Below are 24349 nucleotides of genomic sequence, written 5' to 3'. Positions count from 1 at the left end.
AGTTGGCCTTCAGATTGTTTGTGAACGATCAAGGCTCAAGCCATCCTTGTGGAAACCGTGTTCCACCCATGCACCAGCAACCCATATGCCCTGACAACCTGGGAGGCTCTGCATCTGGCGCTGAGCAGCGGGCCCCATACAGTCCCAGGTCCAGTCTGAGGTCTAGTTGCACTGTTGGTCAGCATCTCTATCAGGAGACCCCTGCAAGCACCTATCCATCCCCCAATCTGGAAGCCCAAGATCACAGCACGGTTGCCTAGTAACCCTCTTGACAGAAGCAATCATAGTGCTATCACCAGCTACTCCCACAACTTGATTAACTTCAAAGAAGGATTTATCATCCTCATCAAAGCAATGGTAGTTATTGCCACCACCATCAGGAACTTCAAGTGAATTCTTGAAGTCATCGCATGTGGCACCTGCGTATTGCCAACGCCAGCGGTTCAATCCATCTTCCTTCCAGAGGTCAATGAAGTTGGCATGAGAGCCATCGACAGCCCACTCCAGGGCTGAATGCAGTATTGTTAGTACCGCTAGATTCAAGGATGTCGAATACTTACCGCGAGTGGTGATTTTCATTCCCTCACTAGTAGGAACAGCAGCCACGGTGGCAGTCAGGGTAGCAGCAAGAATAGTAGCCAGATTGAACTTCATATTGGTCTTTGAGTGTTGCTTGCACTGTTCTGCTTTCTGCGAAAACGGAAGACTTGATTTGGCGATAGAATAGTAGTTGTAGGGTTTTTGAAGGGGAAATAGTGTTTTGAAGATTTGCAAGGAACTGTTGATGAGCTGATGAAGCTTTGAATTTGGAGGATTTTACCTTCCTTATATGTCCCAGACTCTCAAGCCTCAAAAGAATCAGCAGATTTCTGATCACAGTCTCCAACATCTTGGTCACATGAAGATCTTCAAACAGCCTGATTAGACATGGCAGACCACCGGGGCCCGACTGCCTTGAGGCTTTTCGCCCCCCTACAGCCCCATGTTCTCTAACTACGACTACTCACTCCGCCTAGCATGCGTAAGTGGGTTGGTCAGGGCAGAGCAAGGCACCCTTCCCACCTACCTAATACGGTAGGTATCATTATATTCGCTCTTGGCTACATGGAGATCTTCACACAGCCTTCTCGGACCCTTTTTATTTTTGGAAATACTCATAGCCCCAGCATTGAATATTAATAAACATGGTCTATCCTATCAAAGTAAGTGGTAGACACTGCAACGCCGGGGATTTCTAGTTCCATTCAAGTTTGACCTCCCTGTCTGGACTTTCACAGAATGCTGATCACTGATGGTCGATGAGACAATTTTGCCATTGGACATTTAAACAGCAACGGCAGTCTGAGGTTTGAGTGACATAGCCTTGCAAGGGAGGCAATATGGGGCCAAGATAAGGCAGGTTTCTTCAGTTGGGAAACAGCTGGTATGTGTTGATTATTGGCAGATTGCACCGTTATTCACTTTCTATTGACGTAGAAGCCAAGAATCACTCGGGCATACCAGGACAAGGCCCTACAATTCAATCATAGTTCCGATGAAAGTGCTCGGCCCTGACGCATTTCGGGAGCCGAGACTTATGTGAGGTTACTCCACACCATCCCGTGAGCTACTGAATGAAGATTGATGAGAATCGACATATCGGAATGGACTATGGATACTCCGTATAGGCGAGGTTCCCCGATATATGTGGCCAGCATGGCAACACATTAGATAGTCAAACACTCGATATGTCGTATACTCTAGATTGCGTTTAATAGGTATAATCACCATTGTTTTAAAGCGTCATATTATCTGCTATATAGCCCGGTGCAATTGGTCCTTCAACTCCCTCTGTTTATTTCCCTGAGTAAGAGTAAGCGACCCCCGAACGGCTCCCTAACGCCGGTACCCGTTTCAAAGATCTCTCTTGACTAGTGGCTAACACGGTGCTGATCTTGGGGCATATTCCGAGAACGGAACTGCGGCGCTCTGGCATGTTTCCCACAACCCTTAAGGAATAAGCACTTGCGCATGCTAGGCGGAGTGAGTAGTCACAGTTGGAGAATATGGGGCTGCGGGGGGCGAAAAGCCTCAAGGCAGTATCAAGATGCAGATCTTCATCTCTAGTCAGGAGGTACGAGGCTGTGTACATAACTCAGGTCTTAGCGGACTGGATCTCTGAGGACTTGAGAAGTATAAAAGAAAGGTCAAATTTTCTTAACTCGACACTCCATTAACTCATCCACAGTTCCCTCAAAGTCTCCAATTATCATATCACTCAAGAACTCTACCACCACGCTTTTGCAATCAAATCAAAATCTTTAAAAGATCACCAACATGAAGCTCAACCTGGCTACTATTCTTGCCACTACCATGGCCGTCACCGTGACTGCTGCTCCTGCTCTTGAGGCGTTGAAAATTACCACCCGGGGTAAGTCAAGATGGAATCTTTGGTGTCCTGAAGTCTAGTTATACTAATAAGACTGCATTTAGCCACCACGGTGGACCAGATTGATGGTGCTCATACCAACTTTATTGACGTCTGGAAAGAAGATGGGATGAACCGCTGGCGTTGGGAATATGCTGGTGCCTCATGCGATGACTTCAAGAATGCAGCCAAAACTACCGCTGCTGGCAGAATTAATAACCTGCAATGCATTGAAGAGGAGGGCAAAACATTTTTCGATAGTAATCAAAGTGTGGGAGTAGCTGGTGATCGTCACATTATTCGTGCTATGAAGGAGCTTACTGGGCAACCTTGCTGTGATATGGGGCTTCCAGACTGGGGGCTGGATTCGTGCTTGGAAATGTTTAGGACCAGTGATGGCTGTGAATTTACCCAGTCCTAGACCTGGAGCTGCACGAGGGAATTCTGGTGGACTGATGGTGCCTGGGAGCCGGATTGATTTGGTGACAGGGCGAGTGATGTTGATAATCCTAGTTTGCGTGTTCAGAATAAGAAATGACATACTGTTGATCTTTCTCTACAGTTGTCTCGATAGTGGTGAAAAACCACGACTAGATAGTTGTCACGGCCAGTAGCACGGAGCCATGACCGTATGACAAGGCTGCTATTGCCATGGATGAACGCCCTGCATTAGCGGTGTATTAAAGTCTTCCCGATATAGCTGCAGCTTCTAACAGCCAGGCCTACCAAGCAAGGATAACATCAAAGGTTCCAGAAATGGTTTAAATCTTCAAGAATTCCTAGACCTAATCACTTACAGCCCATGACTTCGATCACGCTAAGTATGGTAGCTCTCCGTTGGCAGGTTGTTCTTGGGGTGATATGCCAATCGGGGAAGGCATCGAAAGCGCTGTTTTGCGGAACAGCGAGAGGTCTGATCGATCTCATGATAAGTGATGAAGAGGATGATGATGATCCAGCAAGAAGAGCAGAAGCAGCAAGCTTATTTGCAGCTGCAATGTCACATAACACGCAAGCAAGCAAACTATCAAGCAAACTATCAAGCAAACGAGCGATCTCCAACAATGAGGTCAATATTCAGTGTCCGCTTTGAGAGAAGAATATTTCAGGGCGCTCTGGGCGTATCCTTTTCAATGCACAGCTAAGACATTACACGGGCTACACGCCCCTGTGTTTGTTCTTGTTGGATTGGTTGGGCTATGTAGGGGAGAAGTGGCATTGACAAAGAAGTGCGGTTCCTATGGACAAACTAAACTATCACGAATTAGCGCAATTAATAAATCCAAGTCCCTCCACCCCTTCGCAGTTCTTGCACTTCTCGTTTATTCTTCGGTACATTCAGAAATTTTGAATGGCCTGGTGAACACAGCGAAAAGTAGGGCGATGCCAAAGATAGAAAGCTGGCGCCAGGTTGGCATCTTAGACTTCGAACCTTTCCTATATTCCAATTGTACATATACACTCATATGAATGCACTTGTTCTTTTCTAGACTCCCTCTAGCTAAGCCTTTACTATAAAAAGAGTATTGAAAGGGTTGTGTAGAAACGATGAGGTCCTAGGCAGGTATGGACCTCGGGAGCCCTGGAGCCAGGGGTCGGTGACTAAGTAATAGCGGTGAACAGATAGCTGTGTTTCTGCCACCTCCCCGCCGATGAATTTCGATAAAAAAAAGTTATCAGTCCAAGTTGGTATCTGAGGGCAATTATTGCCAGTTCCTCTTTTTTTATCGCTCATTGTTCATCAGAGATACCCACCTACCTTATCAACATGGCCTTTCCCGATGATGATCCTGTCGTCGCCTCCTACGACGTCCTCCTCACGGACTCGGATATTTCTCGCTATGTCTTCCAATACGTTGACCGAGAGCACGACCGTCCCTACAATGACCAAGAGAACCAACGACCGATTCAACTTCGGCTAAAACCGCGCACCGGTCTTATTGAAGTTGAAGTCCCCATCAGTACCCGAGAAAACTACGACGTTAACAAGGGGGTGCGGTACGGGGATGCGGTACAGAAGAGCCGTTCCGCGCGCGACGGAGGCGCTTATGGTATGGCAGGCGGCTTCACTGCTGGCAGCGGGACTGCAGCTGCAGGGGGAAGAGTCAAGATGGAAGCGAATGGGGACGTGGAGATATTGGATAATAAGAGGGCTGTGGATTCCGCATCATTGATGCGAGTGCAGTCACTTGGGGGTCGTATAAAACCTTCTGAGGAAGGCGATCCCGTTTACATGTTGGCCACCTTCACAGATAGTACGTTGGTTCTACTCAATTGCTTTATTTTCTGGTGGCAGCATGGATTCTAACATTCTTAGGAAACTTGCATCTCTCCCCCGTCACATCGGTTGTCCAGTTCCACCCTCAACTTCACCACCTGGATGCTTTAGATGAGATGCCAAAAGGGAAAGGTGGACGTGCTAAAAAGGATGACGAGGACCGTCCTGCCGAGAGCGAAGCACGTGCGATTGATATCAAAGTCAAGGCCGCTGAAGATGCTGAAGCGGCTGCAAACGCCGGCAATCTAGACCTTCTTAAGCAAATGCAAGATGAGAAATGGAAAACATACGGCTGGGTTGATGCTGAGGTATGTTCTCTCTTTGCTGCACCTTGTTGATTCTTGTTTCCCACTAACCCTTACCTATCTCAGGCTGAGGATTCTTGGTACACATATGAAAGCTTTATGATTCACAAGGATACCGAAAATCTCCCATCCCTAGAGTCAAACATCGAGTCTGAAGACTACCTCGATAAAATGAGCGCCCCGAGGATTGATCCTGCCCGCCCTGACATGACTGGTTGGGCTATGAAAGAAAATCGCCGGAGGCAAAGAGACGGCCAAACGGGTAATGGTGCCGAATAGCGAGGGGTTATACTGTATAATAGTCCGAACAATCACTTCCTAGCGATACCTTATTATCATCATCCCAGGCATTCCATTTAAAGACAAAACCACGTCAAATGTAGAAAGGAACATGCGAAGGTCTTTGCCCAGGCCTTGCCACTCATACTTATCCGCCGATCCCTGATAGGATAATGGATACGGGTCACGTGCCATGTTCGGTTTTTCTGCCATCTCCGTTTCATCGCGACAGGTCCGATAAATCTCCCTTTCACCCGCTGCCTTCGTGTTTTTTTTCCTTCCCCCTTTCCCTCTTTTTTTTTGGGTTCGGTCGGGAGTTGCAGGATAGTCTGCCAACGCGATCGTTATCCGTCTTCTCTAGCGGAACAATCGCATTGGTCTTGCTCAACGTCCTTCATTGCGGTGTTCTGTTTTTCTGGCTATCATCGTTGAAAGCCTGCATCTATCTTATAATTTACCCTTAATATCTTTTTCTTTTGGTATCATTATACTCTCGTTCGCTGTCAACATCCAATCTTCGATCTCCAACCCCCAAAAGCGCCGATTTTATGCACCATGTTATCCCGCGTGGCTTGTCAAAAAAATGCTTTCCTTCACTTGCGGAGGGTTCAGGCCTCCCGATCATCGTTCCATCTGCCGACAACACGTTTTCAGTCATATTCGAGTAATCGGAACTCACTTTTGAGTCTGTCATACAATTCGATTCACGATCGCCCACGCAACCTGTCTCCGCGATCCGAACGCCATCTTGCTACAGCCGCCGACCATTCTAGCATCGACGGGCATTCGTCCGAGAATTACGACCACTTCATGCACATGCCTTTTGAGAGCTTCGATGCATCATCCCTGATCATACTCGACTCGACGCCACAATCGCAATCAAAAGTTTTCCGCAGGAGGCATGGTGTCGGGGGTGATGAGGTAGAGATGAGGGCCAATCTAGAGCTCTCATTGAAGGTTGGTGAGTTCGAGCGAGCCTCTAAGTTGATTAGTCGGCTTGGCCATTATCACCCACCTGGCTCAGATGAGTATCTCCTTATTCATAACCGTTTCATGAAAAAGATGGTGGCGCATATGATCCTCAACCGGCAGCATGACATGATTCTGCCGTTGCAGAAATGGTTCGAAGTTGATATGCCTGCTGGTGGCGTGACACCGGATGCAAGCAGTTTCGCGATTATGATTCGAATGGCGCTGCGTATGCTTCATGGATCGAAGCGCGACAGAACTGTTCGTCGATACTGGGAACTTGCTCAAAATGCGGGCTTGGAGGAAGAGCTTGTCGGCATGGAGGTTCTTGAGGACTCTGATGTTGGTGAGCTGGCTAAGGTGAGCTTATGCTTCTAGTCTGTAGCCAGGAGCCCTGCTAATGTCCCCAACCTAGATTTGCTCCTCCGACATGCTGGACTTGGTCTCGAAATATATGAGTCTCTCCGAAACTACTGAAGCGCCTTCCGCCGTTGTCGACGATATCCCCCAGGTGCAGCCTGCCCAGCAAAAGGGATTGGGACTGGAGTCTCTGAAACAGTCCCTGTCCCTCTTCTCCGGCAATACTGCTGTACATTTGCCCGAAGATTTCACGGGCACTGAAGAGGAAGGAAAGCAATTGATTTCAGAATTGAGGCAAAAACGACTTGAAGCCGATAGTCTCGATTCGGCCCTCTGGCGTTGGCGCGAAGATAATACCGAGAGACAGAAATCCGGGCTCAACGTCGGTTCCGACGAGAAAAAGCTCAATAAAATCATGAGCCAGTGGCACACGGACCTTGTGACAAGAATCAAGAGAGAGTTGGAGCTCGTTAAAGAGACACTTGCGGGCCGTATCATCAGCACTGAGCAAAAAGAGCGCTGTGAGTATGGTGTGTTTTTGCAAGCCCTCGACCCCGACCGGTTAGCTGCACTCACTCTCTTGTCTGTGATGTCCTGTTTCAGTCGCCAGGGGATGGACAAGGGACTCAAACTTTCTGCGATCGCCTCAATAGTTGGAAAAGAGTTGCAAGATGAAATCATTGCCGACACCTATCTGAAGAAGAACAAATCTGTGGATCCCAGTCGTCTCAAGGCACTGAAGGAGACTCTCGCAAATCGCAAAGACAAGCAAGGCCGACTTCGATGGCGATCGCTCGTTGAGAAGATGAATGCAGAAGATGAATCTATAATCTGGGGCTCTCGCTCACAGGTCAAAGTTGGTGGTGTTTTGATGAGCATGTTAGTCGAAGTTGCCAAAGCTCCTGTTTGGACCGAGGATCCTGTCACCAAAAAAAGGACTCTCAATATGCAACCGGCCTTCGACCATTCTTATCAGATTCACTTCGGGAAACGATCTGGTCATATCCACATGCATAGTAAAATTGTGGACATTGTTGCCAAAGAGCCACCCGCTGAGGTGTTGGCCCGCCACCTCCCCATGGTTTGCAAACCTAAACCATGGACAGGGCCAAGATCTGGCGGGTATAAGATATACGAGTCCAGCCTAGTGCGCACTACTCCCGGTGAACTACTACAACCAGCCTACCTCAAAGCTGTCTTGAAAGATGATGGACTGAAAGAGATCCGAGCAGGCCTCGATGTTCTGGGTGGTACTGGGTGGAGGATCAATCAACAAGTTTTTGAAGTGATGCTCGAGGCTTGGAATGATGGGAAAGCCGTGGGAAAACTTGCCCCCTTGAATCCAGACCTGCAGGCGCCAGAAAAACCAAGTCCAGACGCCGACTATGCAATTCAGAGAGAGTGGAACCGAAAGGTCCGTGAAACTGAGAATCTTCGCTCTGGATTTCATTCTGTTCGATGCTTCCAAAATTTTCAGCTTGAGGTAGCGCGAGCCTTCCGAAAAGAGACCTTCTATCTGCCCCATAACATGGATTTCCGCGGGAGAGCTTACCCACTCCCTCCTTACCTGAATCAGATGGGAGCGGACAATTCAAGAGGGTTGCTCCTTTTCGATAAGGGCAAGGCACTTGGACCATCTGGCATGCGCTGGTTGAAAATTCAGATTGCAAACTTGTTTGGATTTGATAAAGCGAGCATGTCTGAACGGGAGCAATTCACAATGGACCATTTGGATGATGTTCTTGACTCTGCCAACACAGGACTCCGCGGACGACGATGGTGGCTGCAGGCTGAGGATCCATGGCAGCTTTTGGCAGCGTGTTGCGAACTCCGCAACGCTTTGCAGCTCTCTGAGCCCACGGAATACGTTTCCCATCTTCCAATTCACCAAGATGGCTCTTGCAATGGACTTCAACACTATGCGGCTCTGGGTGGTGACCGTGTCGGCGCCCAGCAAGTCAATCTTGAACCCTCGGATCGCCCTTCGGACGTCTATACCGGTGTGTGCGAATTTGTCAAGGAGGAAATTGCACAGGACGCAGCCAATGGGAACGATTTGGCTAAGCTTCTCGATGGCAGAGTCAACAGAAAGATTGTGAAGCAGACGGTCATGACTAATGTCTACGGCGTAACCTTTTTGGGGGCGACGAGGCAGGTGAAAAGGCAGCTTATCGACTATCTCCCTGATCTCAGTGGTCCGGAGAGGAACAGCGCGTCTTTCTACATTTCAACAAAGATTTTTGGCGCTCTCGGATCCATGTTCAACGGAGCCCATGAGATCCAGTATTGGCTTGGCGACTGTGCCCAGCGTATTACACAGTCTGTGACACCGGAGCAAATTGAGGAGCTCACACAAGCAGCGTTAGTACCGAAGGATGAACGCGACGAGGATTATTCGACATCCATTGATCCAGAGAAATCCTTCAGGTCGACTGTGATTTGGACGACCCCACTGGGTCTTCCAGTGGTCCAGCCATATCGCACTCGCAAGTCGCGACGTGTTCAGACTAGTTTACAAGACATCAGTCTCGTTGACCCCAGCTCTGACGATGTTGTGTCAAAGCGCAAGCAGCTTCAGGCCTTCCCGCCAAACTTCATCCACTCTCTTGATGCCACACACATGATCATGTCCGCCAATGCATGCCAGGAAGCGGGACTGACCTTTTCCGCTGTCCATGATTCATTTTGGACTCATGCTGCCGATATCGACCAGATGAACCTCATTCTTCGAGAAGCCTTCGTTCGTATGCATTCTGATGATGTTGTCGGGCGCCTCGGCGCTGAATTCAAAGTGCGATATGGCAAGAATATGTTCCTAGCTAGAGTCTCCCGCTCCACCCGCTTGGGTCGGGCGATCTTCATGCACCGCTCCCACACTAGGATTTCCAAACTCCAAGAGTTGATCAACGAACACCGACGGCAGACCCTACTCAACTCGGAGGATCCGGAGGATCAGGCCGAGGGTCGTGCTATGGTGACACCATGCAGTATCTTTGAAGAGATGGGAGGCACGGACCATGACCTGACTACCTACAAAAAAATGAGTACGAACCCAATCGGGCACATTCCAGAAGTTGTTCCGGATCCGCAACGGATTCCGGTAGGATGTTCAATTGATACCACCGATCCAGCCATTGAGAGCCTGGTCGGCGACCTCGAGATGTTTGAGGCGAAGCAGACCTCCCATCAACCCTCTCATGGCGAGACGTCCAAAGTAGAGGATGATGTCCATGGTGAACTCTCCAGCCAGGGTGATCAGATCGATCAGACGGAGCAGAATGAGCAGTCCCGGAGCTCTGCGCAGCCAAATAATCGGTCTGGGTCCCCCCAAACGACGTGGTTATGGATGCCTTTGAAGTTCCGCCCCGTTCCTAAGAAGGGCGATTGGGACCTGACCCGAATTCGTGAGAGTGAATACTTCTTCTCGTGACGCTCTAACCTCTGGAAATTACCGCATTTCGCTGGCGTTTATGCATTCGCATTTTTGTTTATCTGTATCCGGAGTGCTGTGAAGGAGTGATACTTGGATTCATTTAGCTGACTTTTAATTTCCTGTATATTTTCTGCCCGATTTATTTTCTGGGCTTCATCTGCATCTGTACAATACGCATGGGGGAGAAAACAGTATATACTACCTGTATGAATATGATATCGAACTTGCATATATTCCCGTCACCGTCTCTACTTTTGACTTATCACAACTCTAAAAACCTGCATATGTATACATACTCTCTACTCCGTACCTACGTAGGGTATTATCTACTGACCAATCCCAACTTTAAGCCAAATACCCGGAGAACTCCCAATGCGAATTTAGGCAAAATGTAAAAGCCAAAATCGCAGCACCGGTCTCGCCGCTTTTGGAACGTCTGCAGCTATAGAACAAATGTACAGTGTACAATTGCCGACCTCCCAAGGCCATTGGTCAAGTTCCACACATCATTTAACATCCCATATACCCTGGACCCTGGACCCCGTAGACCCGGCACTTGCGAATGCTTGGAATACACTCAATAGTCTTATATACCTCGCCAAGTAGAAACTTGTTTTCAACTATCTCCTATCTCGAGTGCGCCGGATATCTTCACTATCCGGTGACTGGACACTGTGTCTCGGTGGATAGCCTTAGGATAAAGAAAGAGATATTCCCGGTGAATCCGTGACGAATCCAAGTAACCAAGTATATGGAATAGGGATGCGTCTGAAGCACGGATAAATGGAGTGTATTTAGCCTGAATTCAACCATCATGGATCTCAAGTTGTATCCGTTTACTATTGTGCCGAGGTATGTCCGATGAGCTTTAAGCACTTGCAAAGTGATTACCTGAGGCTCGAGACGACCGCAAATAATATAAGTCTAGATGCTTTGGTGTCATATAGCTAGTCAATATTTATACGAGATAGACTGTATTTGAGAAAAACGACGAGTGAGAGCGCCTATTGAACATTTCTCGTGAAGCTATGAAGTCGACTAGGGGTATCAGACATACAGAACATTTGAAAAGCGTAGCAACGTTTCTTTCAGCAACAGCAAATCCTCGTTAGACCCTCTTCGACCAGTAAACCCAAGCGTGGCAAATAAAGATGCTTCGAGCATAGCAGGAAGTTTTCCCGCGAATCAAACTTCATGGCAGCCATCGGCTCACGATAACTCCGGAGCGTGATTGTCGATGATTGGCGTCTAACCACCCTCGTGACGAACCCGTACGCGCGAAGGGTAATGCCCGGATATGGAAAACATCTCTGGTTCGTCAGGACTCATGGTGTCCTCCTCACATGCTTGCATCAACTCAAAATCCACCATTGTTACAGCATTGGTTTCAGGGTCATACAAGACATTATGCATCCCGGAGTCGATAACAATGGTTGACGCTCGCCTGAGGACCTTGATAGCCTTGTAAATCTCTGAATGTATGTGCTCCTTGACGCTTCCAGAAAGTTGGTTCCATTGTTTGTCGAGCCGTTCCCCATCAACCTTTGTCATCACAATGATATAACCCTGGGGAAAGATCGAAGAGCAACAGATCTTGCCGATGCTTAGTAGCGAGGGGAAAAAGTCGAAACCGGCTGGACGTTGCGCATGGATGTTCTCATACGTCCTCGCTTCGTCAGCAAACCTACAGGACAAAAGGATTAGCGATTGAGATACTATGCTACAAGGACGCAGCAACAGACCGTTCGACTAGAGACGGTGACCAGCATTTGGCGATGGCCGGTTTTCCGTCCCATGTGACTTCATAAATCGCCTTGTCGGAGGATTGCTGGACAATCCTCTTGCAATTTACGAACGTCGTTGCAAGACCGTCATCGGCCCCGTAAAGGATTGACGACGAGCCAAGCATGTCCGATATCTCCTCCTTGGTGCCGATTTGGTTCCGGAAAGCGGGTGGACGGATGGACGCTTGGAGTGAAGGGCCCGTCGGAACGCGGAGCTAGGGTCTGATGTTAGGAGATTGCCGCTGTTATAACTGGAAAACTCACCTGGGCGATGTTGAAGTCAGGGGGTTCAATAAATTTCCAATCTTTGGAAGCCATTACACCTAGCGCCAAGAAGCATTGCCGGAGACTGGGGTTCGATGCGTCTCTTGCAATCGGTAACGACATGTCAAAGTGGTAAGGAGCCGTTCTGCGAATGAAGACCGTCCACTCGTATGTCGACAAAAATCCAAACTTAAGCTTACTCGACCGCATGTGCTTGACGAGTTGGGCTGAGGAACCGTTAACAGGGTCGTAAATAAGGTTCAACTGGACTTACCAATGTGATGCTGGATGCCGATTAACCGTTGATAGCCTTCGCGAATGGAATAGTCCTCAAGTTCAACTGTCCAGAAAGACTTGAGTTCTCCGACAGCCGCTGGGCGAGGTGGTCCCGTTGTGTTGAACATGGTGATATCAGGCACATGACTCGTGTCCGTTGGCCCTGCAGAGGACTGATAATCACCGAACTTCAAGTGGGAGAGGCAAGTAGTGGCAAGCACTTTCGAAACTGGGTCACAGACATTCTTGGAGAACCTTCCGGTTAAACCAAGTTCGCTTCCAACGACGTAGCTTTCTGACACATCATCCGTGTAAGGTATAGGATGGCTAAGATCTAAAGAATCGGATGCTTCGAGAACATCCTGTTTAAAGCTCTGCCATTCATGGAAAAGCCGTAACGAGATAACCTCAGATGAGTTGGAGACATAACGCATACCATTTATCTGGGTGAGGGGAGGGACGGGTCGCAGAATTACCTCCACCGCGGTCTCCATGACGGAAGCCCTAGAAAGTGAATCTGACATGGTCAGTGAAACGGCTGGTTCGTTGATAGGACGATGATAGTGGAGCAAGGGGAAAAGAGATGGGAGAAATATCATTGGTGGATGCGGAATGCACTAAGCGAATTGTGGAAAGAGCTGTGACGGCAGATGAGCTAACCGCTGTCTCTGATTTTAAGCTGGCCGGTGCCGCTATAGAAATGTACAGTAAGGCCATTGGTCAAGTTCACACATCATTTAACATCCCATATACCCTGGACCCTGGACCCCGTAGACCCGGCACTTGCGAATGGTCCCGTCTGCAGAAGTATTATATCCGGGGCCCCTGTATGTATGTTGTACACCGTACCTCTAAGGTGCTTTGTCCTCGCCAAGACCGGGGTATGTGACCGTGGCCAGATGAGGGGTTCAGGTCCGAAATCTTATGTAGACTCCCCACATATTTACCTAGGTACGTATGCTGATTCGGATCCCTGGGAGTACGGAGCAGCGGTGTTTGTTGGAGTGGATGACTGGATGACCATGTTATAGAACGTTGATCGCGATGAAATGTGGGGAATGCGGATATAAGCGAAGGGAGAAAAGGGGGTTTGCAGATTTAGTTCAGTTCTGAAACAGAAGGCGCCTTGAGGAGTAGAAACAGGTTAAACGTCTGGATACAAGTGTACAACATATGTATTTAGTGTTTAATTGATTTAGGGAGAAGAGCGAGAATGCTACTCTCTCTCTCTCTCCATGTCCCCATATAAGTGACACCACACATTTCCATTTCACCGAACCACGTGCCGTTGCCCCCCGCCTTTACACAATTTCCCCAGATCTTCTATTCTGATCTTCTAATCTTCTAATCTTCCGATCTTCTGATCTTCTGATCTTCATATTTCTGATCTTTATTTTGATATATTGCGATTCGGATTTGGATTCTAACCTGTGCGAAAACTAAGCTTTGGGCGGGCGCTGAGTGGACAAAAAGAAAGCTCCGAAGTCGCCCCGTTCTCTCTGCATCCTTCTGCAATGCCGTTGTGACTCCTCGCTTACCCGATATCACTACATTCGACTCGATCTTTTTGATTCTGGTGGACTATAGAGACTAGATCCCTTGGTCTGTCCCTCTATGTCGCCATAGCCCTGTTTCCACCTCCTCGGAGAAGCATGTCGATGACCTCCCTCTCCTCTTCCAATTCTTACTCTCCCTTTCCGTCTCAAGCCGGACGAATGACACAATCTCAAACCCCCGGACTGGACACGCTTGCCGAGGGGTCACAGTATGCGCTCGAACAGCTCCAGTTAGCACGTGAAGCCGATGCTGCCGACATCCCGACCGACCCCGGTAACTCTCTCGACTCGAAGACATCGCAACATTCCCAACATATGCTCTATAAAGAACAAAAAGGTTCGAATTCAGGTCTCAAGGATCCGGAATTGCGCAATTCCCTTGCTGAGGCGCGCTCTGCTATTCGCAAAAACTCATCCGCAACCCCAGCCCGTCGGAGAATTAGCCGGGCCTGCGACCAATGTAACCAATTGCGTACCAAGTGCGATGGACATAATCCCTGTGCGCATTGTGTTGGTATGGCTTTTTTTTCTTTACTAAGGACCCTTTCCATTTGCGCATTGGTTGAACTAACAGTTCCTAGAGTTCGGACTCAGCTGTGAGTACGCCCGCGAGCGCAAGAAGCGTGGGAAAGCATCGAAAAAGGATATAGCCGCCACTGGAATTACCGACAGTGATATGGGTGGCAGTGAAAACACAGCGCATGCCAAAGGACGACCCTCAAACGGACAATCTTTGCGCGAATCGAACGAACATTACGATCGCGCCTTTGACGCCGCGCGGACTCTAACCGAACGCGCACAATCCCGGTCGCATAATGCAGAGGTGGCCGGCTTATCAGCCATGCGGCAGAATCAGGCGCCTGTACAAGCGCCTTCTCAGCAGCAGATGAGTTCCAGCATCGCGGGCATCTCATTCAATAATTACGCACCGCTCCAAGAACCCCACCGACCCTCGATGTCCGTGCCGGATATGCGCTCTATACAAATGATGCAAAACTCGAATGGGAATCCTCGATCGCCGGGTTCAATGCTTCATCCTCAAGGGTTCGGTTCAGGGTATAATGATGGCGCATACCCTTTGATGAATGCGCAAGACCCGAATCCGAGTTCCATGAACCACTTCCGTATTGGAAACTCGACGGAGAATCCATCGACTTCTTTTATGGGATTCTCTCCTCCAGCGCAGTCACCTAGCTGGTTACCACTCCCTTCCCCATCACCCGCAAACTTCCCTTCCTTCAGCATGCCCCCTTTCTCGAGCTCATTAAGATACCCGGTTTTGCAACCAGTTCTTTCGCACATTATATCCATAATCCCTCAATCTCTCGCCTGCGATCTCCTTGACGTCTATTTCACCAGCTCATCGTCCTCGCATCTTTCTCCGTCATCACCCTATGTGGTTGGCTATGTCTTCCGCAAGCAATCTTTCCTACACCCCACAAAGCCGCGAGTGTGTACCCCTGGGCTTCTCGCCAGCATGCTGTGGGTCGGAGCCCAAACGAGCGAGGCTGCGTTTTTGACATCACCCCCCTCAGCTCGAGGCCGAGTCTGCCAGAAGCTTCTGGAGTTGACGATTGGCTTACTCCGGCCCCTTATCCATGGTCCCGCCACTGGAGAGGCATCTCCCAACTACCCCGCTAATATGGTAAATAACGGAGTGGCTCTTGGTGGCTTTGGGGTCTCCATGGATCAATTGGGTGCTCAGAGTAGTGCCACTGGGGCGGTGGATGACGTCGCTACGTATGTTCACTTAGCAACTGTCGTCTCTGCCAGCGAATATAAGGCCGCAAGTATGCGATGGTGGACAGCTGCCTGGTCTCTCGCACGAGAGCTGAAGCTAGGCCGCGAATTACCCCCTAATGCGACGACCCGTCAAGACGGCGAAATGGAGGGCGAAGGAGACATGGATGTGAATGGCAACAAGAGGCAGCCGTCCTCTTTACTGGGCCACGGCCCTGGCAACTCTGCGATCAATCTCACAGAGGAAGAACGTGAGGAGCGGCGGCGGATTTGGTGGCTACTATATGCGACAGATCGCCATCTGGCGCTTTGTTACAATCGACCCTTGACATTGTTGGATAAAGAGTGCGAGGGATTGTTACAGCCGATGAACGATGATATTTGGCAGGCGGGCGATTTTTCATCTGTCAACTACCGCCGTGCCGGCCCATCCTCTGAATGCACTGGCCATAGCATGTTTGGGTATTTCTTACCCCTGATGTCTATCCTGGGTGAAATAGTGGACCTACAACATGCCCGCAATCACCCGCGCTTCGGTATCCATTTCCGCAACAGCGGTGAGTGGGAAAGTCAGGCCATGGAAATCCGTCGTCAGCTCGATGTCTACGCCCAGAGCCTGAAAGAATTCGAGGCTCGATATACCAGCTCCATCGCCCTCGGAACCGGCGATGCTGACACAGCCATGGAAGGTTCCAACATCAACCACGTAAGCCCGTCAGGTCGGTCTAGTAGCACGGTAGGATCTCATGTGAGCGAGTCCATCGTGCACACGAGGATGGTGGTTGCCTATGGCACCCATATTATGCATGTACTCCACGTTCTACTGGCTGGGAAGTGGGACCCGATCAACTTGCTCGACGATAACGATCTCTGGATCTCTTCTGAGTCGTTTATCACTGCCATGGGCCATGCAGTCAGCTCGGCTGAGGCGGCCTCGGACATTTTGGAATACGACCCTGACCTAAGCTTCATGCCCTTCTTCTTCGGCATATATCTTTTGCAAGGTAGCTTCTTGCTACTCTTAACTGCGGATAAACTGCAAGGAGATGCCAGCCCTAGTGTTGTTCGGGCCTGTGAAACAATCGTGCGAGCGCATGAGGCTTGCGTCGTGACTTTGAACACTGAATATCAGGTAAGATTTACCCATGACCAAGCCTCGACATTTACAGAAGCTAATGTCCTGTAGCGAACATTCCGGAAAGTGATGCGCTCGGCGCTGGCTCAAGTCCGCGGCCGTGTACCGGAAGACTTCGGCGAGCAGCAGTCACGCAGGCGCGAGGTGCTAGGCCTTTACCGCTGGAGCGGCGACGGCAGCGGCCTCGCGCTTTAGCAAGACTGCCTAGTATATGCCGAGCTGCGTGCAACTTCCACTCACCGTCTTGCTTTTGGACTTCTTACCGTTCCCCCTGTTTTTGTTTTCGTTTCGATTTGCGCCCTGTATACTATACTTCCTGGATTTTGGACATACCCCGAGGAGCGAAAGGCGCACAATCTCTTGGTGTCTATATATTGACTCGGCACATACCATACATATTTAAATGTTGATTTTGATGTTTTTGCAATATCCTTCAGATGGAATGTATTCCTTCCCTTTTCTATACTCCTTCTCGAAAAATCTATATCCATATTAAGATGTCAGGAAGAGTTCATCCACCTCCAGCAGACCAATTTGTCAACGCCCCATAATATTAACCCATACAAACCTGTAACTTCTATGTTATACGTTCTCTTTTTTGCTGTTCTTCAGTTGTATAAAAGTGGAATTCATGTCATGTGATGATGCTTATTTCGGACTCCACCCAAGCTCCGATCCTCTTCAGCTACACCTCTTCAACCCCAACCACCATCTATCCCAACAAGACGGTGCTCGAGATCGCAAGACAAACAAAATGAAGCCCTATATAGGCATACCCCTCGTTGTTGGACTTGTCTATCGAGCTTGGTCGCGCAAATCCCTTACCCCGCTCGGCCTGGTTGTTGCGGGATGTTCAGCCTCCGCGCACGCCCTCCATCCATGGTCGGCACCAGTCGCACTCCTTGCGGTATTCTATTTTGGGGGTACTAAGGTTACAAAGGTATGGAGCTACCCATATGTGGAGCGAAGCTGCAAACCATCCAATATTCAACCTACATCTAGTTATGTTATGGCCGCAGCTTACAAGATCGCAATCACAGGTAAAACATGAGATCAAGTCACGTTTGACACTATCCGCAACCGGTGCGGAAGGCGGCGAAGGCTCCCGGAACCATATTCAAGTCCTGGCGAACTCCGTTGTCGCTACCGTATTATCGATCGCTCATGCGATTGTCCTGGCCAAAACAACAAACACCGAATCGTGTTTCTCGCTCGGTCAGAGTGCGGCTGATGTCTTGATGGTTGGGATAGTAGCGTATGTCTCTCAAGTTCATATTCCATACCTTGACTGTCTGTTCTAGAGCATATAACTAATAGGCTCCTCTTCGCAGAAACTACGCCGCTGTCGCTGCAGACACCTTCTCCTCCGAGCTCGGCATTCTCTCGAAATCCAAACCCCGCCTGATTACCTCGTTGAATCTCCGTGAAGTCCCTCCCGGTACGAATGGTGGTGTTACCGCGACGGGTCTTGGGGCTGGTCTTTTGGGATCGTTCATTGTTTCTGCGACGTCTGCTGCAGTTCTTCCGTTCTGCGCCAGTGCCGGATTGAAGGATCGGGCTCTGTGGACCATAGCTATGACTGTTTGGGGTGCATTGGGCAGTGTTCTGGACAGTGTTCTTGGTGGGCTTTTGCAGGCCAGTGTTGTCGATAAGAGAACTGGGAAGGTTGTAGAGGGGAGCGGTGGTAGGAAGGTGAGTTCACGACTACATGTCCTTGGCCAGTGTGCACACAGTTCTAACCCAGTTTCCTAGGTTCTCATTCACCCTTCCACAGGAAAGCCGGTTGTTCCTGCTGATAGTACTGCTAGAACAACCGGTAGCATACATAACGCTGCAATCCATGGCACCCAGGTGACGAACGTCGTTGAGGAAAGTCGAGAGAGTCGTCGTCTTGAAACTGGTCATGACTGGTTAGACAACAATGGCGTCAATCTCCTCATGGCTGCAACTATGAGTGTCGGGGCTATGGGTATTGCACAGTGGTTCTGGGAGTTGGATGTCTTCGAGTTGCTGTAGATTTTACAGATATTTTTGCAGACTTTGAACTACTCCAGGTCTCGAACATGCTTGATGTGGTTCTTTTCTATTTTCCGGGTTGCTTTAGATCACGATTATGATGAATATATGCCCTTATCTCTGGTCTTTTGAGGGCGTCTGCTTTCAGATGCGTATCTTTTTGTTTGTCGCAGCTTCCAACCCATCACCTTCCCACCTTTCTTCTTCGACAAATTCAGAGTTTGTTTTCCTTTCTTTTTTTTCCCTCTCACACTTCTCTCTTCCTCTTTCGGTGTTCCCTTCGCATCTCTACAACTCCGGCCTAACCTTGGCTCAATCACGATTTATTATTGTTTTCATCACGTGTCTCCGTCGGCCCTAGTTCGTGAGTCCCTTCTACGTGTCACACCTGCCGAGTGTCGCCTGGGCTCCGTCTCGGACTCGGGAACTGACAAATAGCAACCTTAGCATAATTTGGACGAACAGAGCACGCCAGTCAAGATGGCATATGAGGAAGAACTCGAGATGCACGTGCGAGTCGTGAAGCCAAGTGTCTCCTTCCTACCTGAGACTGAAACATCCAAGCCCGTAACATACGACCTCCATCATAGTGACTTGCTTCCTGTGTATGACTATGTCCCCCGGGAATATCTAATGAAAGGTGTCGCCGTTGCGAATTCATACTGCACGCGCCTTCTTCTTCGTTGTCCTGCTGATCCTGACAAATTCTCCGGTCTTGTCGTCGCGGAACCATCTCACCTATGGGGTGGAACAACCATCTGGCGTCTCATTAATCGGTGGCTGATGCGTAATGGTGGGTTGTCGTTCATCCTAGTTTGACCTATTGTCTAGGCTAACAGTCGAAAGGACATGCCTGGCTGGAGATTGATTCACAGGCTCCCGCGGCAATCGACCAGATCAAAAACGTTGATCCCGAACGCTACAAAGATATGCATTTTATCCCCTGTCGGACCTTGGAGGAGTTTTCTAGCAACATCCCCTCCTTTGCTAATGCAGAAGAGCTGTGGGAGAATTACCGGATCTTCAAGGAAAGATGGTGGTCTGCAACTCTGCAGTCTCCGGAGATACTTGTTGCTGCATCACATGCTTTGAGATCGGGACAGCTGGGTATCAAGGCTGACCGCGTCGTACTGGCTGGTCTTTCCCAGACCGCAGACTTGATAAGGAAATTCATCGTCGAATCTCGTCATTTCCGACTTCCTGACGGATACGCCCCATTTCAGGGATTCATGCCATGTCAATGCGATGGCGGCGACCCACTTCCAGACTTGCGCGATGCAAAGATTATTGAGATTCTAGGTGAATTCGAGCTCGTTTACATCAAGGCCCTCTACGGCGGAAGTGAAGCGCCTCCCCATCGCCGTCCTGATAGCCCGTCATTCCGGCTCTACGAAGTTGCCGGTATGTCTCATCGCGAGACTCGGTACCTCTCCATGGCAGATAAGAAGCGTTTGTCGGTTGTCGACCTGGAAGGTGCCCAATGGACCACTTTCGCCAGTTCTTTCGTTTATCACGCTCTCTTCGATGCTATGAACAACTGGATTACAACCGGTGTTGCTCCTCCGCGAGGTACCACAATTGAGGTCGACAATTTCGGGGACATTGAGCGAGACGAGTATGGAAATGCGCTTGCTGGGGTCAGAACTGTTCATACAGACGTGCCTACTGCCAAAATCATTGATGTTACCCCTCAGCCACATCCGCATTGGCACACTGGTAAGTTTCTCATGTCCGCGAGAGTTTCTTTTAATTGTTTTAACCTTGTTATAATTCAAAGGCACCGAGGTCCCTTTCAAAGACGTCAATCTGTGGGCTCTCTACAAAACGGTGGAAAACTATCGACGTCAGGCGGGAGAAGCCATCGATCGACAGATTGAAGCGGGATTTTTATTGCCGGAAGACGCTGAGGTCCTGCGTCGCGACACCGTTGAGCAAGTCTCCTTTTGAAATTGCCAGACTACGGTATGGCTTGTTTCTTGTTATGGATTTGGGTATTACCTGCATCTTGGGAGCCTGAAGTTCTTAGGAACAGACAGTTGTGGTGACCTGCACTCCTTATGTACCTCGGGATGTCCCTTGGTTGTGTTGTATTAGATTGAGATCAACTCTGCTCTTCTGCGGTTTCAATGTCTTTAGTTAGGATCGCTCGACTCTCTACTTTCATGTCAGTGTACTTCAGTTCTGCGATTTGCCAATAATGATCACATGAAAGCATCCCTCGCCCATGCCTTAGTTGTATCATCTGTAAAAGCATAATCTACCTATACCTCGTAAAGGATAATGTCTGCCGGGCCTTTCCTGTCTGGCCGGCGCTTTCATAAGGGACGCTCAGGTTCGGGTCACCAAGTAGACGCCAGTGTGGGCATAAAAGTAGCATGGGAAATATTTGAAAAGATATCTGGGCACATTCACACGCCTAATACCTAAACTCCGATCTAGAAAACACCTTAAGTTCTGGGTAGTACAAGTTTCAGCAATATGAAATAGGGGCACTAATACATATGCAATGATTGCCGATGACTGCAGTGTACCAGCCCTTAGTCTGCATTAACAGACAAATCCATGAAAACAATTGGCACCAAATCCTCTGCAAGGTTACAAAAATAGACCATCCAACCCCCAGTGAAACAGACTACAGCACCCCGCCATTAGCAAAGATGATCCCTAAATTTTCCACTGGAAGACATAAAGACATACATACCCAAACAGAAAATATACACTAAGGCTGCGTAGGTCCAATCCCCTGCTCCATCGTCCCCGGTGTTTTGGCATATGCCGGGGCTGGTTGCTGGACCGGGGTGTACGGCACCCATTGCTGTATAGGAGGTGGCTGGAACGATCCCTCAAGCTCTTTTTCCTTCTTTTTGCGATCACGACGCATTTTAATGAGAAGGACAATAACAACAGTGATGACGACGAGGACAACAATTGGGATGAGGATCGCTTTGAGCAAGAGTTTCAAAAGACCCATGATGGGAAGGACTGGTGTATAGAAATAGGCGGCAGAGACTGGTATCACATAAAAGGTGACCACAATGAGAATTATGATGTAGAACGGTACTTGGGGGAGGATACACCTTGGATGGGCGAATTGAGGGAACTTTTATACCCCGATCTGCTCAACGCCCTGGCTTTGTGTGACTAGGCCATGTCGTATCAATGGGGCATGGGCGCAATCTACATAGGCATAGAGCATGGCGCAGCGCTAAACGGCGATATTTGGTTGGTGACCAGTCTGTGAGTGTACTAAATTTGACCTGGAATCACAGGGCCGGCCACTACTATTCCTAATAGAGACAGACTTTATTAGTCTACATTAGCCGCTGCAACTGTGATTGATCGTACATGACCGAAGCTTGGGCATTTCTTCGAGGGCATGCCTTGTTACGTAGCTCTATAAATGGATCTGGGATCTGTTTGAGCTGGTGTGTATGGTGTGTGACTTGAAACAGCCACTGTGCAAGAGTATTTATTTGACTCTGAATACTATATTGTATACAGAAGATAAACCAATAGTAGCGGGGAACATGATGATGATGAGAAAGGAAAACAGGGAATTGAGCGGAATTCTGCTGCCTGGTCCTTTCGCCTTGGCCGGTTAGCCGGTGATATACTATGTGAATAATGACTCTTGCTCAAATTAGAGGTCTAATCTTTATAATAAGATATCTGGACGAAGATTGAAGGAGTTTGAGGGAGTCGACCTTGGAGATCTCCCTCGGCCTCTGTGAGAACATAGAAACCGAGTTAATTGACTTGATCAAAGGGATTGAATTAAAATTGACGCCTTCATCTCGTCACAGCGCCAAGTCTCAGCCCTACGAGGCGACTCCACCATTGATGGCGATCCTTGCCTTTGATCCTAAATATAGTACTGCCTTTACATGTTGAATGATTATGGAGTGCTTCCTAGAAGCCTAGATTTCGTATGCTGTCTGAATTTAATGTATCGAACGGATAATTAATCGTAGCTACCCTGCACTATTCTAAACAAAGGGCGCATCGACCGCATCTGGGTGCACGTAGAATGCAATTGCGATTATCAGATACCTAAGAGAAGTTATTAGTACCGCAGGCAGCCAGAAAACTCATATGATCACTCACGTTCCAACCAATAATAACCCTTCGTAGTAATTGGATCGACCTCCGCGAATCAAGCAGTCCATAACTATTACCGATAGGAAGAATACCACAGTTTCAAAGGGACTGTAGCGCAAGGACATAGGCTGCCCAATAATCCAGCCGCACATGACCAGGAACGGACTCACAAATAATGCGATTTGCAACGTGCTTCCCACAATCACACCAATCGCGAGGTCCATATTCCCCTTGATTGAGGAATTGATGACAGTATTGAATTCTCCCGCGTTACCGACAATGGGGACCACGATCAAGCCAATAAAAGCCCGGCTCACATGCCACTTGTCTACAAAGCCATCGATGCTGTCCACCAGGCGATCAGAGCAGACGGTTACCCCGAGAGTTGCAAGGATCAAAATGATGCTTGCCGACCAGGGACCCAGGACTCGCTCTTCTTCCTCTTCTTGTTTATCGTCGACGAAGAGCTCAGAGTGACTCTTCAGTTGGAAGTAGAGGTAAACCAGGTAGAACGTGAGCAGGACCACGGAGGCAGCCCGGGAGAGACTCAGGACGCTGGCTTCCACTTCGTGGGACTTGGATGGTATGGTCGAATAGAGCACGGATGGAATGATCAATGTTGCAGACGAGACCACCATCAAGGACGACAGTATCCCGCTAACATCCACGTTGCATTTCACCACATCTTTTGCATAGCCGCCGCAGAATAATGAAACACCGAGGATCTAAATTTCGCGTGAGTAGATAAGGCCACCTAGGTAGTGAGCATGCACCAAGAAAACTTACCAGAAGATTGCCCGACAGGATGCTGCCTACCATACTAGACTGCACAATACTGATTTCCCCCTGCCGGACCGCAGTGATCCCCACCTGTGCAGTGACCAACGTTAGTTTCCACCTTAGCAGAGGGTCAAACGTCCAGCCACTTACAATCATTTCAACTGCGTTTCCAAATGTGGCATTGATTAGCCCCCCAACAGTTTGCCCGACGCTTTTTGCCAATTCCTCTGTGGCGAACGACAGCAACGCGGCTAGAGGAAGAATCGCCAGGAAATTGAACACGAAGCCGATTGAGTCGTCCCATCCTAGACTCCCCGCAATGATGCCCAGAAACACAAACGGCAGTAGAAGATTGGAGTAGCTGCATCCTAGGGTAATCTTAAGCACACGCATAACAGAGTTGCCTAGGAACAAAGCGCGCTTCGAGTCGGGGTAGTTTGTGTCACGCAGCTCTGCGGATTCCTCCGCGTTGCTTTCGCGTTCAATCTCGTCTCTGAGCAATGCATCTTGTTCACGGGTTGTCGCGTTTGCGTCAAGCGACCCGTCCATGGTTTCAGGGTCAATCCTGCTTGGCTTTCGCAGTCGGGGGTTAGCTGTGTTATTCATTTTCGAAAGAGTGAGGAAAGAAACGGAGAATCATCGGACGAGGATCAAGGGGATGATGTATTA

General features: G+C 49.0%; 10 protein-coding genes across 10 annotated transcripts; 6 read left to right on the top strand and 4 right to left on the bottom strand.

Moving 5' to 3' along the window:
- Window positions 1–162: 162 nt before the first annotated feature.
- On the bottom strand, window positions 163–654 carry N7525_006796 (uncharacterized protein; the record flags this gene model as incomplete). The annotated part of the gene is made up of 2 exons (XM_002567302.1): window positions 163–509; window positions 561–654. The coding sequence occupies 2 exons, from the start codon at window positions 652–654 to the stop codon at window positions 163–165; spliced, it is 441 nt and encodes a 146-aa protein (XP_002567348.1).
- A 1662-nt stretch (window positions 655–2316) lies between these two features.
- Window positions 2317–2828, top strand: N7525_006795 (uncharacterized protein; the record flags this gene model as incomplete). The annotated part of the gene is made up of 2 exons (XM_002567301.1): window positions 2317–2410; window positions 2473–2828. 2 exons carry the CDS (start codon window positions 2317–2319, stop codon window positions 2826–2828), a joined length of 450 nt encoding a protein of 149 aa, XP_002567347.1.
- A 1347-nt stretch (window positions 2829–4175) lies between these two features.
- N7525_006794 (uncharacterized protein) lies at window positions 4176–5269 on the top strand (the record flags this gene model as incomplete). Its single annotated transcript, XM_002567300.1, has 3 exons — window positions 4176–4662; window positions 4725–4993; window positions 5057–5269. 3 exons carry the CDS (start codon window positions 4176–4178, stop codon window positions 5267–5269), a joined length of 969 nt encoding a protein of 322 aa, XP_002567346.1.
- Window positions 5270–5824: 555 nt separating this feature from the next.
- N7525_006793 (DNA-directed RNA polymerase) lies at window positions 5825–10028 on the top strand (the record flags this gene model as incomplete). The annotated part of the gene is made up of 2 exons (XM_061213835.1): window positions 5825–6598; window positions 6654–10028. 2 exons carry the CDS (start codon window positions 5825–5827, stop codon window positions 10026–10028), a joined length of 4149 nt encoding a protein of 1382 aa, XP_061068266.1.
- A 1251-nt stretch (window positions 10029–11279) lies between these two features.
- Window positions 11280–12849, bottom strand: N7525_006792 (uncharacterized protein; the record flags this gene model as incomplete). Its single annotated transcript, XM_002567298.1, has 4 exons — window positions 11280–11715; window positions 11774–12030; window positions 12080–12306; window positions 12354–12849. The coding sequence occupies 4 exons, from the start codon at window positions 12847–12849 to the stop codon at window positions 11280–11282; spliced, it is 1416 nt and encodes a 471-aa protein (XP_002567344.1).
- A 1164-nt stretch (window positions 12850–14013) lies between these two features.
- Window positions 14014–16981, top strand: xlnR (putative C6 transcription factor; the record flags this gene model as incomplete). The annotated part of the gene is made up of 3 exons (XM_002567297.2): window positions 14014–14425; window positions 14493–16783; window positions 16838–16981. 3 exons carry the CDS (start codon window positions 14014–14016, stop codon window positions 16979–16981), a joined length of 2847 nt encoding a protein of 948 aa, XP_002567343.2.
- Window positions 16982–17540: 559 nt separating this feature from the next.
- On the top strand, window positions 17541–18802 carry N7525_006790 (DUF92 domain-containing protein; the record flags this gene model as incomplete). Its single annotated transcript, XM_002567296.1, has 4 exons — window positions 17541–17726; window positions 17827–18041; window positions 18118–18478; window positions 18539–18802. The coding sequence occupies 4 exons, from the start codon at window positions 17541–17543 to the stop codon at window positions 18800–18802; spliced, it is 1026 nt and encodes a 341-aa protein (XP_002567342.1).
- A 480-nt stretch (window positions 18803–19282) lies between these two features.
- N7525_006789 (uncharacterized protein) lies at window positions 19283–20749 on the top strand (the record flags this gene model as incomplete). The annotated part of the gene is made up of 3 exons (XM_002567295.2): window positions 19283–19595; window positions 19649–20518; window positions 20580–20749. The coding sequence occupies 3 exons, from the start codon at window positions 19283–19285 to the stop codon at window positions 20747–20749; spliced, it is 1353 nt and encodes a 450-aa protein (XP_002567341.2).
- A 772-nt stretch (window positions 20750–21521) lies between these two features.
- Window positions 21522–21773, bottom strand: N7525_006788 (uncharacterized protein; the record flags this gene model as incomplete). The annotated part of the gene is made up of 1 exon (XM_061213834.1): window positions 21522–21773. The coding sequence occupies one exon, from the start codon at window positions 21771–21773 to the stop codon at window positions 21522–21524; it is 252 nt and encodes an 83-aa protein (XP_061068265.1).
- A 1015-nt stretch (window positions 21774–22788) lies between these two features.
- Window positions 22789–24286, bottom strand: N7525_006787 (uncharacterized protein; the record flags this gene model as incomplete). The annotated part of the gene is made up of 4 exons (XM_002567294.2): window positions 22789–22852; window positions 22907–23625; window positions 23687–23770; window positions 23831–24286. 4 exons carry the CDS (start codon window positions 24284–24286, stop codon window positions 22789–22791), a joined length of 1323 nt encoding a protein of 440 aa, XP_002567340.2.
- Between the last annotated feature and the right edge of the window lie 63 nt (window positions 24287–24349).

This window comes from Penicillium rubens, assembly GCF_028828025.1.
Source record: "Penicillium rubens strain IBT 27055 chromosome Unknown utg000003l_segment0_segment0, whole genome shotgun sequence".
Taxonomy (NCBI): domain Eukaryota; kingdom Fungi; phylum Ascomycota; class Eurotiomycetes; order Eurotiales; family Aspergillaceae; genus Penicillium; species Penicillium rubens.
Note: the sequence above shows the minus strand (reverse complement) of the source record. Positions and strands in the feature narration are given on the sequence as shown.